At 33.1% G+C, this 14,115-nt stretch overlaps 3 protein-coding genes across 3 annotated transcripts; all 3 read right to left on the bottom strand.

Annotated features, from left to right (window-relative positions):
• Positions 1 to 2,054: 2,054 nt before the first annotated feature.
• Positions 2,055 to 6,082, bottom strand: LOC133310589 (peroxisome biogenesis protein 2-like). Its single transcript, XM_061511548.1, has 8 exons — positions 5,895 to 6,082; positions 5,321 to 5,434; positions 5,052 to 5,205; positions 4,372 to 4,508; positions 4,158 to 4,258; positions 3,862 to 3,979; positions 2,633 to 2,799; positions 2,055 to 2,432 (listed from the first exon to the last, which is right to left on the bottom strand). Exons 1-8 carry the CDS (start codon positions 6,063 to 6,065, stop codon positions 2,318 to 2,320), a joined length of 1,077 nt encoding a protein of 358 aa, XP_061367532.1. The 5' UTR covers positions 6,066 to 6,082; the 3' UTR covers positions 2,055 to 2,317.
• A 1,567-nt stretch (positions 6,083 to 7,649) lies between these two features.
• Positions 7,650 to 8,479, bottom strand: LOC133310597 (protein THYLAKOID ASSEMBLY 8, chloroplastic). The gene has a single exon (XM_061511559.1). The coding sequence runs from the start codon at positions 8,425 to 8,427 to the stop codon at positions 7,720 to 7,722; it is 708 nt and encodes a 235-aa protein (XP_061367543.1). The 5' UTR covers positions 8,428 to 8,479; the 3' UTR covers positions 7,650 to 7,719.
• Positions 8,480 to 9,874: 1,395 nt separating this feature from the next.
• LOC133310598 (aquaporin TIP2-1-like) lies at positions 9,875 to 11,430 on the bottom strand. Its single transcript, XM_061511560.1, has 3 exons — positions 11,304 to 11,430; positions 10,841 to 11,091; positions 9,875 to 10,244 (listed from the first exon to the last, which is right to left on the bottom strand). The coding sequence occupies exons 1-3, from the start codon at positions 11,428 to 11,430 to the stop codon at positions 9,876 to 9,878; spliced, it is 747 nt and encodes a 248-aa protein (XP_061367544.1). The 3' UTR covers position 9,875.
• Positions 11,431 to 14,115: the final 2,685 nt, after the last annotated feature.

The raw sequence follows: 14,115 nt of genomic DNA, 5'->3' as shown, positions 1-14,115 counted from the left end.
TTTCCTTATCTATATTTTGATTTTCTTTTTTATTTTTCCTTTTTTTCCCGCAATCTTTCATTGCTTTTCATTTGGATCCATAAATTATCACTCCAATTAATTTAAGATAAATGTGTTATTGTTATTAACTCTCAAATTATATGTTGCGTACGGAAATCGCTCAGGTATTGTTCAGCTAGCTTTTCTGATGGTCAAAGTGTTTAAATCCATTTGGCATCTTTCTCAGAACAAGTTTTTTTTTTTTTTTTTTTTTTTTTCCATCACGTGAGAATCAATGAAAAGGAAAGATGATAGCCTAATATATGCAAAAGAAAAAGAAAATGTTGGTCTCATGTCAATTCCTTTTGGTTCGCTTTTTCTGCAGTTACTGCAGATAAATTATCTGCAGTAAGTTCAATACGACGTCGTTTTGGGGCAGAAATCATGGTATTTTTGTAATTTTAATTTATTTCAGGGTTATAATAGTCTTTATGTTTATAATTTTTTAAGATTTCAATATCAAAACGACGTCGTTTTGGGAATAAATGCAGATAAGCATCTGCAGAAATATTTTTCCCTTCTTTTTTACCTTTTAATTAACAGAAAAATATTTCTGCAGTTACTGTAAATAAATTATTTGTATTTACTCTCGAAATGATGTCATTTTAAGATTGAAAAATTAAATAATTATAATTATAAAAACGATAATAACTATGAAATAAATTAAAATTATAAAAATACTATGATTTTCATCCCAAAACAATGTCGTATTAAGCTTACTGCAGTTAATTTATCTGTAATAACTGCAAAAAAACGAATCTTTAATTAAAAGGTTGTGAATTCAACATAGCACATGTTATATACGACTGATCATTACAAAGATGAGATAAGAATTGGATGAGATGGATTCGTTTTGACCATTGGTCTTCCACTCAAGAATATTCAATAATAATCAGACGATAAGCTAAGTGATATCTATCAATCCCTTTTTATTCAATTGTGATCTTTTGCATAATCATACAGGAAACAACAAAAATGATAAAGAAAAAGTTGAAAAAGGGGTTGAGACTGAGTTTGACCGATTGTTGATTTTTTGTTTCTTGTTTTCTCTTTTTTTTTGTTCACGTGTGATAACTCCCGACAAATTTGAAATTGGGTCCTAGATGAAAATAAAAATAAAGATGTTAAATGAAAATAAAAATTTCCTTTCAAAAAAAAAAAAAAACATGAATACGGTACTCCCTCAAAACGAAAGAAAAATTACTTGAACAATAGAAGTGCACATTTTGCTATGATCAGGTGATTTCTCAGTCAAAAATACATCCTAGTCAAATGATTCTTGATACAACCTTTTATTGGAAAAGACAATCCAATTAATTGAGCTCAGCTTTCCACATCCTTAGATCTATGTTGTAGATTAAAATGGGAGATGAAGATCATTATGAAAATCTTATTAGCATCTTATTAATAATTTAGTAACGCATAATTAAATAATAACGTATGAAACAATTTAAACTGACAATGATCTAAACCCTTATATTAAATCCAAAAAACAAAAATCAATCCATAGCAAAATGGCTATATGGTGTTTATTTTTCCAAAACATCATAAATAGAACCGTTTGGTACATGACTTTTCTTAAGATTCCCGGAAAAATAATTTTTTCTAAATTTTAAATTTTCGGATATTATCGTAAACTGAATGTAAAAATCATATTTCTGAAAATCGAGATTCTTGGATAAAAAAAATTTTCTCGTCTACCAAACGCTCAATTTCTTGTATTTATTGAACATTGTATATAACGTCATGAGCCTTCATCAATAGCTTAGCTTTTAATTTTCTAAGAGAATTAATGTTCGATATGGAAAGACAATACATACGAGTTTGAACTTCAACTAATGACTAAATATAGAAAGCAAAGATATGTACGAGACGTCACTGAATGATAATTGGCACTCTTTAACCAAAAGTACAATTCATATAACATTAATCACAAAGAAATAGATAAAATAATGAAATTCATATAACATTAAATAAATAAAATTTTTTTAACTATAATAAATAATGTACTCAGTCTTCAGTCCCAGGAGTAATGAAAATAATTTTCTTAAATGATACATTGAGAGATAGAATACATCCCACTCAATCGAGTGAGTGATGCAGCGAAGAAATTTGATTTGTTTTTCCAAATTAAATGTGAATAATAAGGGAGAAACAAAATAAAGGGAAAAAAAAAAAAAATACCACCACAATGCTAGGCAGTGTATTATATGCTAATTCTATATATAGATTAAATGCTCCCTAAGCCTAAAATTATTTACTTCTCTCTTAGTAACAATCATTCCGAGGGGACACCACCATGCCTTTGCATAGCAACAACTGGTTCATTGCACCTTGAACACCTAAATGATGGGGCAGCAGCACATCGTGTCCGAAGACAGTAGTAACAATATCTAACAGAAACAAATTTTAAAGCATTGCTTAGCCCTTCTCTAATGAAAACCAGCTCAATTTGAAGCATGTATACATAAAGTTGAGATCTACAAATATTCCATAGCTATAAGTGCTTCCAAATTATCAAAAGGGGTGTCCAGTAAAAAGATTCTACCAGCATAAAATAAAGAGAGATGAGAGTACATATCTAGAGATGCACCTGTGCTGACAAGGTAGAGCAACAAAAGGAATGGTTGGTGTAGCCTGGCAAATGGGACATGCAGTGCCATCTTCGGCTGAACTTGATGATTTATCCTTAGAAAAAGGTCGAAGGAGATTTTTCACAGAAGATGAATTAAGAAGAGGAAGAAGCAATAACAGCATTTCCTGCCATCATAACCAGACATAATTTAGCTCCAAAGCATTACAAAATCAGAAGTGAAACATTCTTGCAAATTCAATTGTCATAAAATCCGGCGGGGCGCATCCAGCTGTTCCTTATGTCATAAAATTAATATCGAAAACAACTAATAGTGGGCCTGTTTGATTGTGTTTTGCTTCTTCTTTTTTTCTCCTTAAAATTGTTTTGTAGAGTAGTCAATGAAATAAGTACTTTCTGTATTTTTTTTTGTTTTGAAAGTTAAAAGTCAAAACACAAAACAGAAACAATAGAAATATGTTCTCTAAATTTGATTCTAAAAACTAAAAAACAGTTATAATTTTTAGAACTTTTACAGAACAGGCATTATCAAACAGTTTTTTGGTTCTAAAAATTTAAAAACTACTTTTGACAACAGAATTCAAACAAACCCAGTATCTCTGACTCTGAGGACGCAGCAAACATTTTTAGTAACAGGAATACTTATGTTTTAACTTGGATTAATTAATTTAATCAATAAATCAAGTTACACAGGTAACAGCACACTTCAAGAACCTCATATTAAATGGAAAATGAATAGCCAAGAATAACGCACTTCCCATCATTCTAAGCAGAAGATGGAAAACAATGCATACCAAGACTAGTGCCCAACATAAGAAGACCTTAATGCAAATAAAACCTATGTCATAAAAATTTCAAAAAGGAAAAGTATTTTACCCTCTTGACCTAGCAAGTTGCATTCAGTAAGGTACACCCACTTTTTTGTCTTTTAATGCAAATAAAATCGAAGTCATACAAAAAGGAAAAGTATTATACCCTCTTGATTTAGTAAGTTGCATTCAGTCAGGTATACCCACTTTCATATTCATTTGTCTTTTAACGCAAATAAAATCGAAGTCATACAAAAAAGAAAAGTATTTTACCCTCTTGATCTAGTAAGTTGCATTCAGTCAGATACCCCCACTTTCATATTCATTTGTCTTAAATAGTAAATAAAAGAAAGATATCATTTAACCCATCAGATTCTGCAAACTAGAACAAAGAAAGTTGACAAAGAGGGGGAAAAGTACCGAGAATTCATTCCAAACTAATTGTCGATTCATATACTCGAAGCTAACAGCACGATTCATATTTGGGCTCCCATATACAAGCCTTGCTCGTAAGGCTCTTTCAATAAGATTACGATATCTGCTTGACAATAGCACACAAAAAGAAGATAAGTTTTATAGAGCAGGTCAATCAAACTAAATGAAACCAATTATATGTTTGAAAAATATAAAAAAGATAAAAAGGAAATATTTCAAAGGACAAAAACTGAAGAAACAAAGTGGGTTGTGTGAATTGTCTGGCTGTTGAAAAGAATCACCTTCCCGTGCAAAGAAAAATCAACAGATTTCCAAATGAAGCAGCTCTGTAAATTCCTTCTATCCGTTGTAACAAGATCCATAAACGTCGTGCCAATGGTCTCTGAAAAGGAGGGGAAAAAAGAAGTCAAATTAGAGTTCGCTTCAATCCACACTTGCCTATAGGCTTGCAAGTTGGACGCATAGGGCTTAAAAAGGCCAACTCAAAAATAATACCTGCTCAGTATCACCCCATCTACGAAAAGCAGAGAAGGATTGTAAGCGAGCCCAGATATACTGACCGCCAACAGTGGCAAGACAATACCAAATCTTCTGAGCAACGGTGAGTCCAGGTCCCTCCAGACCAGTTCTGACTGAGTGGAATGTACCACAGAAGAATGAGAAATTAAGATTATTTAGATGAACATAGTACAAGGATGAACAACACTCAAATCAAAGCATATGGATCACCAAAAAAATTGTAAATTTTTTCCTCTACGTTATTGTTTTGTTAAAGCATGGAAATACCTCATAAAATTATGTAATTCAAAACTTTTCGCTGAGTGCTATATGACCATGATGCAGAGTACAAATAATCATATATTATGCTTATATTTAAGGTCAGTCTGAGAGAAATTACAAAACAAAGACTAGAAACACAAGTTTGAACATGTGTGCATTAAAATTTCTTATTCAAAAGCATCGACAGGATGTCATCAATTACACTTATTTCAGGGAACAATCACTAATAATGCTGGTAACAATGGCGATAGCAGGTGTGTTCCACAGAGTTCATTCTCTGTATTTAACCCTTGCAACTTACCAAATAGTCAATTAGACTTCAGAACCATCTCACAACATCAAAGACCTACTTAGCTAAATAGCGCAACAGACAGATAAGAATCAGACCTTCCTACCTTTATCTCTTGATTCCAGTGCTCGCTCATCTCTGTATCTCAGGTTCATGAGAGCAATGCCTGGAGTTGGTTTATCCACCCAAATTGAGAACCGCCAAATAAGAAACTCAAGGAAGGCATCAAGCTCCGCTTCATACTGAAATAACATTCCTGGCTAATCCCAAAAAATGTAAAAGAATTTGAAAGACTTTCATAGCATTTCCAAATTGGTAGTCAAATTATCATAGACATTCATTTTACACAATATCAAAGTTAAGCCATAACCGTACCTTCATTAAAGAGAACACTTTAACCAATTGTTCCTTCAACATGGCTGACATTTCAACGTCCAGTCTTCCTGCATCAACTTGGTTAACTCTTGATATAGAGATTGGGATCATTGACTGCAGAAAATCCCACACGGATAATAATTTAATCAGCAATGTTATTGCAATATCAAAATAAAACAATAATAATAACAACAAAAGTACAGGGGAAAGCAGATTAGGAAACACACTATGCATCATGCAACTTGATACTCAATCTTCAATTTGAAAATAAAAAATCATATTTTTATGTCATTAAACTATTTATCTCCTTGAAGCTTGCAGAAATTCAGCACGTATCTCTGGTAAGCTCCATATGGAACGAAAATTTCTTCCATAAAAATCCAGCCCATGAAACAAAAAATATATTAATTTTTTTTTTTATCATTAGGGGAAAGGTTCTTCCAAAAAAAAAAAAAAAAAAAGGCCCAACAAACAATAATCAATCAATAAGGAAATAAGGTTATGAAGATGAATTAAGAAAAGGTGGGAAAACCCTAATTTACAAAATAGAAGATTGAATGGTAGTGGAAAGGACCTGATGAGAGAGGGAAAAAGATTCCCAGCGAGGGAGCAAGTTGTGGCAAGTGAGAGTCCAAGCATCTTGTGGAGGGAGACTACTGCTACTACTCATAGCCGTTGATGATGATGATGATGAAGAAGATGAAGAAGATGAAGAAGAAGAAGTTGGTGGGTTTTCTCTGTCCATCCACCACCTCTGTTCGGAGATTAGTTCTAATACTGTTCACAAAGCGGTTCAAGGCAATGTTGCATTTCATCTCTTCATTTTATTTTATTTTTTATTTTTTCATTATCGTCATTTTTTATTTTTTTACTTAAAAACATTATAAATTTTATTTCTTTTACCCAAAATATACACAAAATGAACCGTTTAAATTATTTTAAATTCTTTTCCACTCAAAACCTACCAATCAAAAATTTAATTTCACCCGAATAAAAAAGAGAAAGATTATATTTACTATTTTTGACTATCAAATTTTAATTGTTAATTTTTGTCAATCTAACAGTTATAATTTATTGGATATTTATAATTAATTAATAAATATGATGCAATAAATTACAATTGTTAAATTGATAGAGATCAACGATTAAGATTTAGTAATAAGAAAAAAAAATAGTAACTATAACCTCCCTCGGTAAAAAAAAAAATTGCTTGAAAATTTTAACCTTGCGTCTTGCAAAATCCTTTAATTTTCCACTAAATTTTCAGATTCTAAACCATTCAAATAATTTATCAAATTCATCTCAAACCCTAAGTTATTTTAAGTACGAAATGAGTATTTGGATTTTAAGCAGAGAAAAACTGCAATTTATTATAATTAGGGAATTAAATTCGAATAAAAAAATATTGAGAGATTAAAATAGCATAGATAGACCAAAAATGTGATTAATTTTCTTAAAATTAGACGGTAGATGTCCGTTTACTTTTTGAGACCATGATCTTATTATGTCTCCAATTTCATAAAATCTTATTATATTTTTCGGTTTTAACATGGTTTTGGACTAATTTAATCACTTGAACCAATATAAATACTCACCAAAGGTTTACCAGCCCATTTTTTGGTTTGCTTTTTATAATACTTGGTATAAGAAATAAGAAATTATACACAGGGTAATTTTTCTCTTATTTTAAGAGCGAATGTTTGCCCTTCTATTTAGGGTAAAATGCACACAAAGAATGGATCTTATAAGATTTCAATCAATCATAATATTAATAAAAAAAATTGCAAAATTGCAAAATTATTCATTCATAAATTAACCGTCACAATTTTAATATAAAATAAGAGAATGAAAATTATCACTCTACCTATTGGCTATTGATCATAAAACATGATTACACAAAATCAAATGTATGTTTAAAGCTAAGGTAAACCGAGAATTCAATTAAACAGAAAAACAGAAATATTTGCGTGTCATTCATGACTTGATGCAATACATTGTAATCTGTAACAATCTAGATTTCATATTAATTTCATGAGAAATTCTTTAATATTCTCAAAATAAGAAAAATATTTTGCTCTATACACTTGTTACTGAATCCTCTTGGCAGATTTTGTATCTAGTGTTGTACCATGTATCTCGTAATCTAAAAGGTTGATAAAAGCCAAGTTCAAAATATTCTAAACCAACAAAAAAAGGTTGATAAAAGGAGACAAGTTTATAATACGCAATTTATAAAATAAGAAAAGGAAACTTAGATTTGAGTTTTATTTATTTTTCTACATTAATTTAAATATTGAGTTTGAAAAAAAAAAAGAAAAAAAAGAGAGTGTAGTCCCAACATAATACTAAATAGCTATTGAATAATTATATAAAAAAAAAAAATCAAAATTTTACAAATTTCATTGAATCCTGAAGGGGTCAAATTTGGCCCTAAAAAACTTGTTGGATTCATTTTGAAGCTCTTCCGCAAGAGCCTCTTCCCCAAAACTCTTGAGCCCATTAACCAAAACCTTAACCACATACTCATCGGGCTCAACAACTGTGGCCCACCCATTACTCTTCATCAACTCGTAAATCCTGACCGTTGATTCTCTTCTCCGAGCTTCAACGACGGCCTTGATCAACTTCACAAGTCCCTTAGGATCATCACACTGGATCCCATTCCCATCCTCCAATTCGAGGATCATACGGTCCACATCCTCCAACATGCCGCTGGTGGATAAGGCCTGCAACATCTCGGCGTAGAGGGATAAGTCAGCGCCGTATTCAGATCGAAGGGTTGAGAAGACGCGAACGGCGAGGGTGCAGTTTTGCTGGCGTAGGAGCTCATGCAGGGTAGCAACGAGGTCTTTTTTTAAGAGGCGCGTGAGGGTGTTGGAGAGGAGTTGGGAGAGGTTCGGTGGGTTGGTTCGGTGGAGGCGTTTTAGGGTTTGGATGGCTTGGATGGCTTCAATGCTAAGGATTCGACCTTTCACCAGAGGTCCACGCTGGGAACGTGGTCCACCGCACCGCACCCGAACATAGCCCCAGCGCGTGGCGGTGGCGGAGGGGGGCTGAATGTGGGGTTTAAGAAAAGTAGTGTTTTGGTTGAGACAAGAAGAAGCCATCGCTTATGAACACCAACACCTGACTCCAACCAGAATAACAAAGCTTATCTAAAAGCTTATTAGACTCTATCTCCAAAAAAGGAAAAAGGAAAAAAGCTTATTAGACTCACTCCATCAAGATGGACTGTTGGATACTCAATAACGGGCCTTGCCTTCGAGAGGCCCAAATATTGTCCAAAGCCCATATATGTCTTCTTAATTAACTGTCATTATTGCGATAATTTTATTTTTTACACATATTTTTATGTGTGTGAAGCTCACATGGGACAATATAAATTGAAGAAAGAGAAAAAAAAAATATAGGTTCCATATTTTGTATGTGTAATAAAACATAAAATTATCCTTATAATAATAGAAATATTAGTCATACACGAGAAACACTAATGTATTGGTTTGGTGTGAATATATATAGAAATTTTTATTTTATTTTATTTTTTTAAATTTTCAATTATTTTATTCTATTTTTCGGGAGAAGAGGGGGAGGAGGTGGGGGAAGGGGTTGGATTTTTATTGTTGATTTTGTGAGCTTTCTTGTTAACATAACTGATCTTGCTTACTTCCTACCTCACACTATTCAATATCCAAGATTTGTTATGATCAATGAATTTCATCTTTTTAACCATAATATTTGCTCGTTGATTCTGTCACAACTTATGAATGATTTCAATGTGTGTATAACTTTCTTATATGCCAAGACAAGCTTCTAACTTGTGATTTGCGACTTCTCATTGAATCTTCTGATTACAAGCACAATCATTTTTTTTCTTTGATCATTGTTCCTTGCCTAATACTGATAACTTGTCCCTACAGAATGTTCACCGAGTCATGTAAGAGACTAAGGGCCAGCCAACAGGGTATATCTCTATGATGGTATTATTGAACATAAAGTCCTTGGATTCCCATTTCTAAGCACTGCCTGCCACTTTTTTTGCATTTTTCAGTCTTCTATATGGTATTATTGAACAGCTAATTATTGACATTTTGCATTAACTCTTCCATTGCACCAAGTCACTAAACCATTATTCCCATGGACAATTTCAAAATAATTCTAAGTTACGGGTTTTTCAATGTATCTGCTTTAATCGTGACCACTTTCATTTTCTTGATCTATGTCAGCAATTTGCAGTGTTATAAGGGTCTCAACTTCTACATAGTAATTAATGGCAGTGGCACACTAGTCCTTATGGCATTCAAATTAAGTGAACCCAGAAAAGTAAACCTTTAGATATAATAAAACACTTCTGCACACCACCAACCTCTTGAATTTTTCACCCAACAACGATTGACTCTCGCACGCTTTACAATTAAAGTAAAAACATAGAAAGCCTAGAAGAAAAGAAAAGAAAAGAGAAAGAGATACAAAAGAAAGAAAAGCAAGAGTTGTTTTTCCTCCTTTTTATTATAGAGGAACATGAATTACTACTTATAGGTAATAATCTCAAATAAAATCAAAATTCAGTGGAAAGAGGTGCATGGTCAGAGCGCATGAACACATTGCCATAGATAAGGCCAGCCAAACCACCACCAATGAGAGGTCCAATCCAATAGATCCAGTTGTCATGGAAGTTACCACTAACAACTGCAGGGCCAAAGGAGCGTGCTGGGTTCATTGACCCTCCAGAGAAAGGCCCTGCTGCCAAGATGTTTGCACCAACAATGAAACCTATTGCAATGGGTGCAATTGTCCCCAATGATCCTTTCTTGGGGTCAGCTGCTGTAGCATACACAGTGTAAACCAAACCAAATGTTATGATGATCTCAGTAACAACCCCTTCAAAAACTCCAACTCCGGATGCCACACTGTGAATGGGAATTGTCTGGCAAGAAAATAACACCACTTCAGTTTATAATCTTAACAAAAATGAACTCAATATTATGATATTTTTCTGTTATTGGACTTTTTTTTATTATGTAGTATTAAATTAATGGAGGGTATTTTATTTACATTTATATTATGCCCCGTCTTACTCGTTATCAATGAAATTTGGTCATTGGATTTTCAAGCTACTTACTAGTTGAATGTCATGGTTCAAACTAAAATTAAGGGTTTATACTAAAGACTTAAGTAACTACCCAAGAGTTTTTGGTTCAGTGGCGTTCCAGCTAGATCCCAAGATTTGATCCGCTCAAAAGATAGTTAGTTCGATTCCCAAAAATCGCAATTTCTGAGAAGGCTGGAGAGGCTCAAACCCAAAACCGGATCAGTGGAGCCTTAGAACTTCGAACGCCGGTTGGTAATAACCAAAAGAATTAGGTAACTGTATGGTTCCTATAATAGTACGATGGATAGCGAAAAGGCATATGCGCCCTTGGTTTATGCAAGAAACTTGTGGTGCAAGGAAGAGATTTTCCATTTAACCATGTTGATCCCACAAGTGATGGAATCATATAGATGGGTTCAGTTTAAACTTACCAAGCCTCCAGTGACAAACTGGAGAAGAAAACATGCTACAATGGAGCCAAGAAGCTGTGCAATCCAGTAGAAGATACCAGTGAGGATGGTGATCTGGCCACCAAGAGCCAATCCAAAAGTCACAGCAGGGTTGACATGGCCACCAGAAATGTTGGCACCAACAGAAACAGCAACGAAGAGAGCAAAACCGTGGCAAACTGCAACTGCTACTAACCCAGCAGGATCAAGAGCTGCATCTGATGTCAACTTAGCTGCAATTAAAGAGAAAGAAAAATCAGACACATGTTGAAAATAAGTAAGCAGTATGATTTCATAATGTTATGTAAACTTCTGCATGGCAACAACTAAAAACAATAAATAAATAAATACTCTTTGTTTCATCACTTTTCATTTATTTTTAAGGATTGTTTTATGTTGAGAGAGATATTAGGTTCAATTCTCTTGTAAAGCAGAGAAAACTAACCATAGGCTATGGCTGAACCAACACCAGCAAAAACAAAAAGCAAGGTTGAGATAAACTCAGCAATATAGGCCTTGATTGAGCTCAAACTGAAAGAATCATCAAAGCGTCCGAATGCTATTCCAGTCATGTTCACAAGTTTCTAGAGGAACTGTTTAAAGATGGGGGTTAGGATAAGGTAAGGAAATGTTTCAAATAAGAAATATGGCACAAAGGGCTTCTCTGGTGAGTTATATATATACCGCAAAAGTTGTCAAAAACACAGTATTAATAAATTAATGGGAAAAGTGTTAAATGACACAACTTGTGTCATTTCACTTTCACAAAGAGGTGAGACTACACCTTTATATTTTTTTTGTCCATTCTCTCTTCTTTTTTATCTATCTTTTTCTCTCAATTAAATTGATACAACTTTACATTCTTTAAAATGATACACACGTTCCCCTAAGTTAATTGCAAGTTATACTACTATTTTAGTGTATGTTTTTATTGTGATAAAAGGGGAATATGGCTCTGTCATGTGTCCAACATATCCATGCAGATCCAATGAGGTCTTTTACTGGCAAACTTAGTTGTGTGGGCTTGCTTTATTAGAGATGTCTGGAAGCTAATGAATGATTTCTCCATGTGAGCATAAGAGAATGGGGAAGTGGTGGTGTTTGGTGGGGTAGAATGTGAAGGAAATAATCATAAAAGAAAAGTATGAGTGGAGAACATGAATAGCCTTGGGCCACATATAGCACCGCCCATGGTCAAAAAAACTGTAAAGAGGTTGTGGAATTTGAAAATGAGTGACACAATTTGGTTGGTGTTTATAATTTTAACGAATTAATATGTCGCATATATGGTTGGTTAGGTCTATATTACGGAAAAAATGGTCGGCTAATGGGTGCTAATTAAAGAAATATTTATGGGCCTTTTTGGCACTTCTATTTGTTAAAAGCTTGAAAAAGGGTTTGATTAATTATGATTATGTCATTATTAATTTATGGAATAGAATATGGGGCAAGTTATATTTACAAACTTTTTTATTTACAAACTACACTATGTAGGACCAGTCCTACATTAATCACACAGTGTACGACCGGTCCTACATTAGTGTAATTGCAAAAAAAATTTGTAAACGGATCCTGTCCCATAGAATATTATGCTTATTTTTTTTCATGTATACTCTACTTGCTCCTTTCCAATATCGTTAAATTAGAATCTCGACCTTTATTATTTTTCTCTCCTCGTGATATTGGATATGATTAAATAAAGTAGGCATGAAAAGAGGTAGGCATAATTAATTATTGGGAAAACATTTTCTTCCTTTAAAAGAGAAAAATTTTCTCTATTAGTGACTCATAACATAAGTGGGTTCTATCTTGAATATTTTTTTTCTCCACTATTTTGTAAGCCCCACTTATACTTGCGTCGCTAGTAGGAGAAAAATTTTCTCCTTTAAAAAGTGAAAATATTTTCCCTTAATAAAAATTCAGAGTAAAGCACAAATGACTCAATTGCAGCAGAAAGCGTTCTATGTAATGCTGATAAATTTTCCAGAAAGTATCATTTAGATCAGGCGTAGCAGGTACATACGACGTTAATCAAAGTAGTTTTGTACCTGATGTACTTATATGTGAAGATGAGATTTTACCATAGAATGGCATAGCAGCAGCACTAGTTTTTGTCCCAATTGCTGGTTATAAGTTAGGGAAAAGTGTTTATCTTTTTTAATGACACAACTTATATTTTTTCACTTTTATAAATGCATCTTTTCACTCTCACAAAGAGGTGAGACTCATACCTTTATATTTTTTTGTCAACTCTCTCTCCTCCTTTGTCTATCTCTTTATCTTTCTTAAAATGACACAACTTTACATCCTTTAAAATGACGTACATTTTTTCTCTATAAGTTATTAATTATTTGGAATCCTTATCTAAATAAGAGGAAAATGTGTATTACTTTAAAGGATATAAAGTTATGTCATTTTAAGTGAGAGTAAAAGATAGATCATGAGGGAGAGAAAGTGAAGAAAAAATAAATAAAGGTGTGGATTCCACTTCTTTATAAAAATGAAATAATACAAGTTGTGTTATTTAAAATAATAAATATTTTTTCCATAAAATAAAGCCACCAGTCAACAGAGAATAAGAAACATGGATAAAACATAGGTCATAGAGCATTTCTTTAAGGGGCTGTTTGTTTCTAGGATTCTCAACAGATACATAGATAAATGAGGAGTGGGAAAGTAAGAAACCTTCGTTTGGTTGGATGGGTTTGTTGACTTATGTAGGTAAGTGTGTTTGCTGTGTTTCTGATTTATCTATGTATCTTTCCTCAACTTGCCGGCCAAAGTTGCCCTTTTGAAGAGTGGTATTGTGAAACACCTCTACATTTGCTCACTTACTGTGCTAAGCTAAAGACCAGCGTACCCTTCTGAATGACGCGAAAATGACAATGACGTAGCTTCACTTTTTGTCCATTTCTTTAGAACCTGTACTTGCCAAAGACCAAGAATAGCACACGGACACTTTTTGTCTTGCTTTTCATTCAAAAACTTATTAAAGTCAGGGCTAATTTTATAAACTCACACGCATTTTCCCATCTATATTTTATTAACAGCCAAACATAGACTTTATAAATGTTACCATATTTTCTCAGTAAAATTTTTTCAACCAAACAACTTTTTTTTACATTTTCCTACCAATCTTACTTCCCACCCATTTCCCTATACATAATATTTCCCTATCATTCATAATATTTCTCGTCAACCAAACACCCCCTAAGAGTTTTACTATTCTCTGTCATAGAAGATATTATTTTTTACGT

Source organism: Gastrolobium bilobum, unplaced genomic scaffold (assembly GCF_033153095.1).
Source record: "Gastrolobium bilobum isolate Gb01-03AN ecotype WA unplaced genomic scaffold, APGP_CSIRO_Gbil_v1 utg9634, whole genome shotgun sequence".
Lineage (NCBI taxonomy): Eukaryota > Viridiplantae > Streptophyta > Magnoliopsida > Fabales > Fabaceae > Gastrolobium > Gastrolobium bilobum.
Note: the sequence above shows the minus strand (reverse complement) of the source record. Positions and strands in the feature narration are given on the sequence as shown.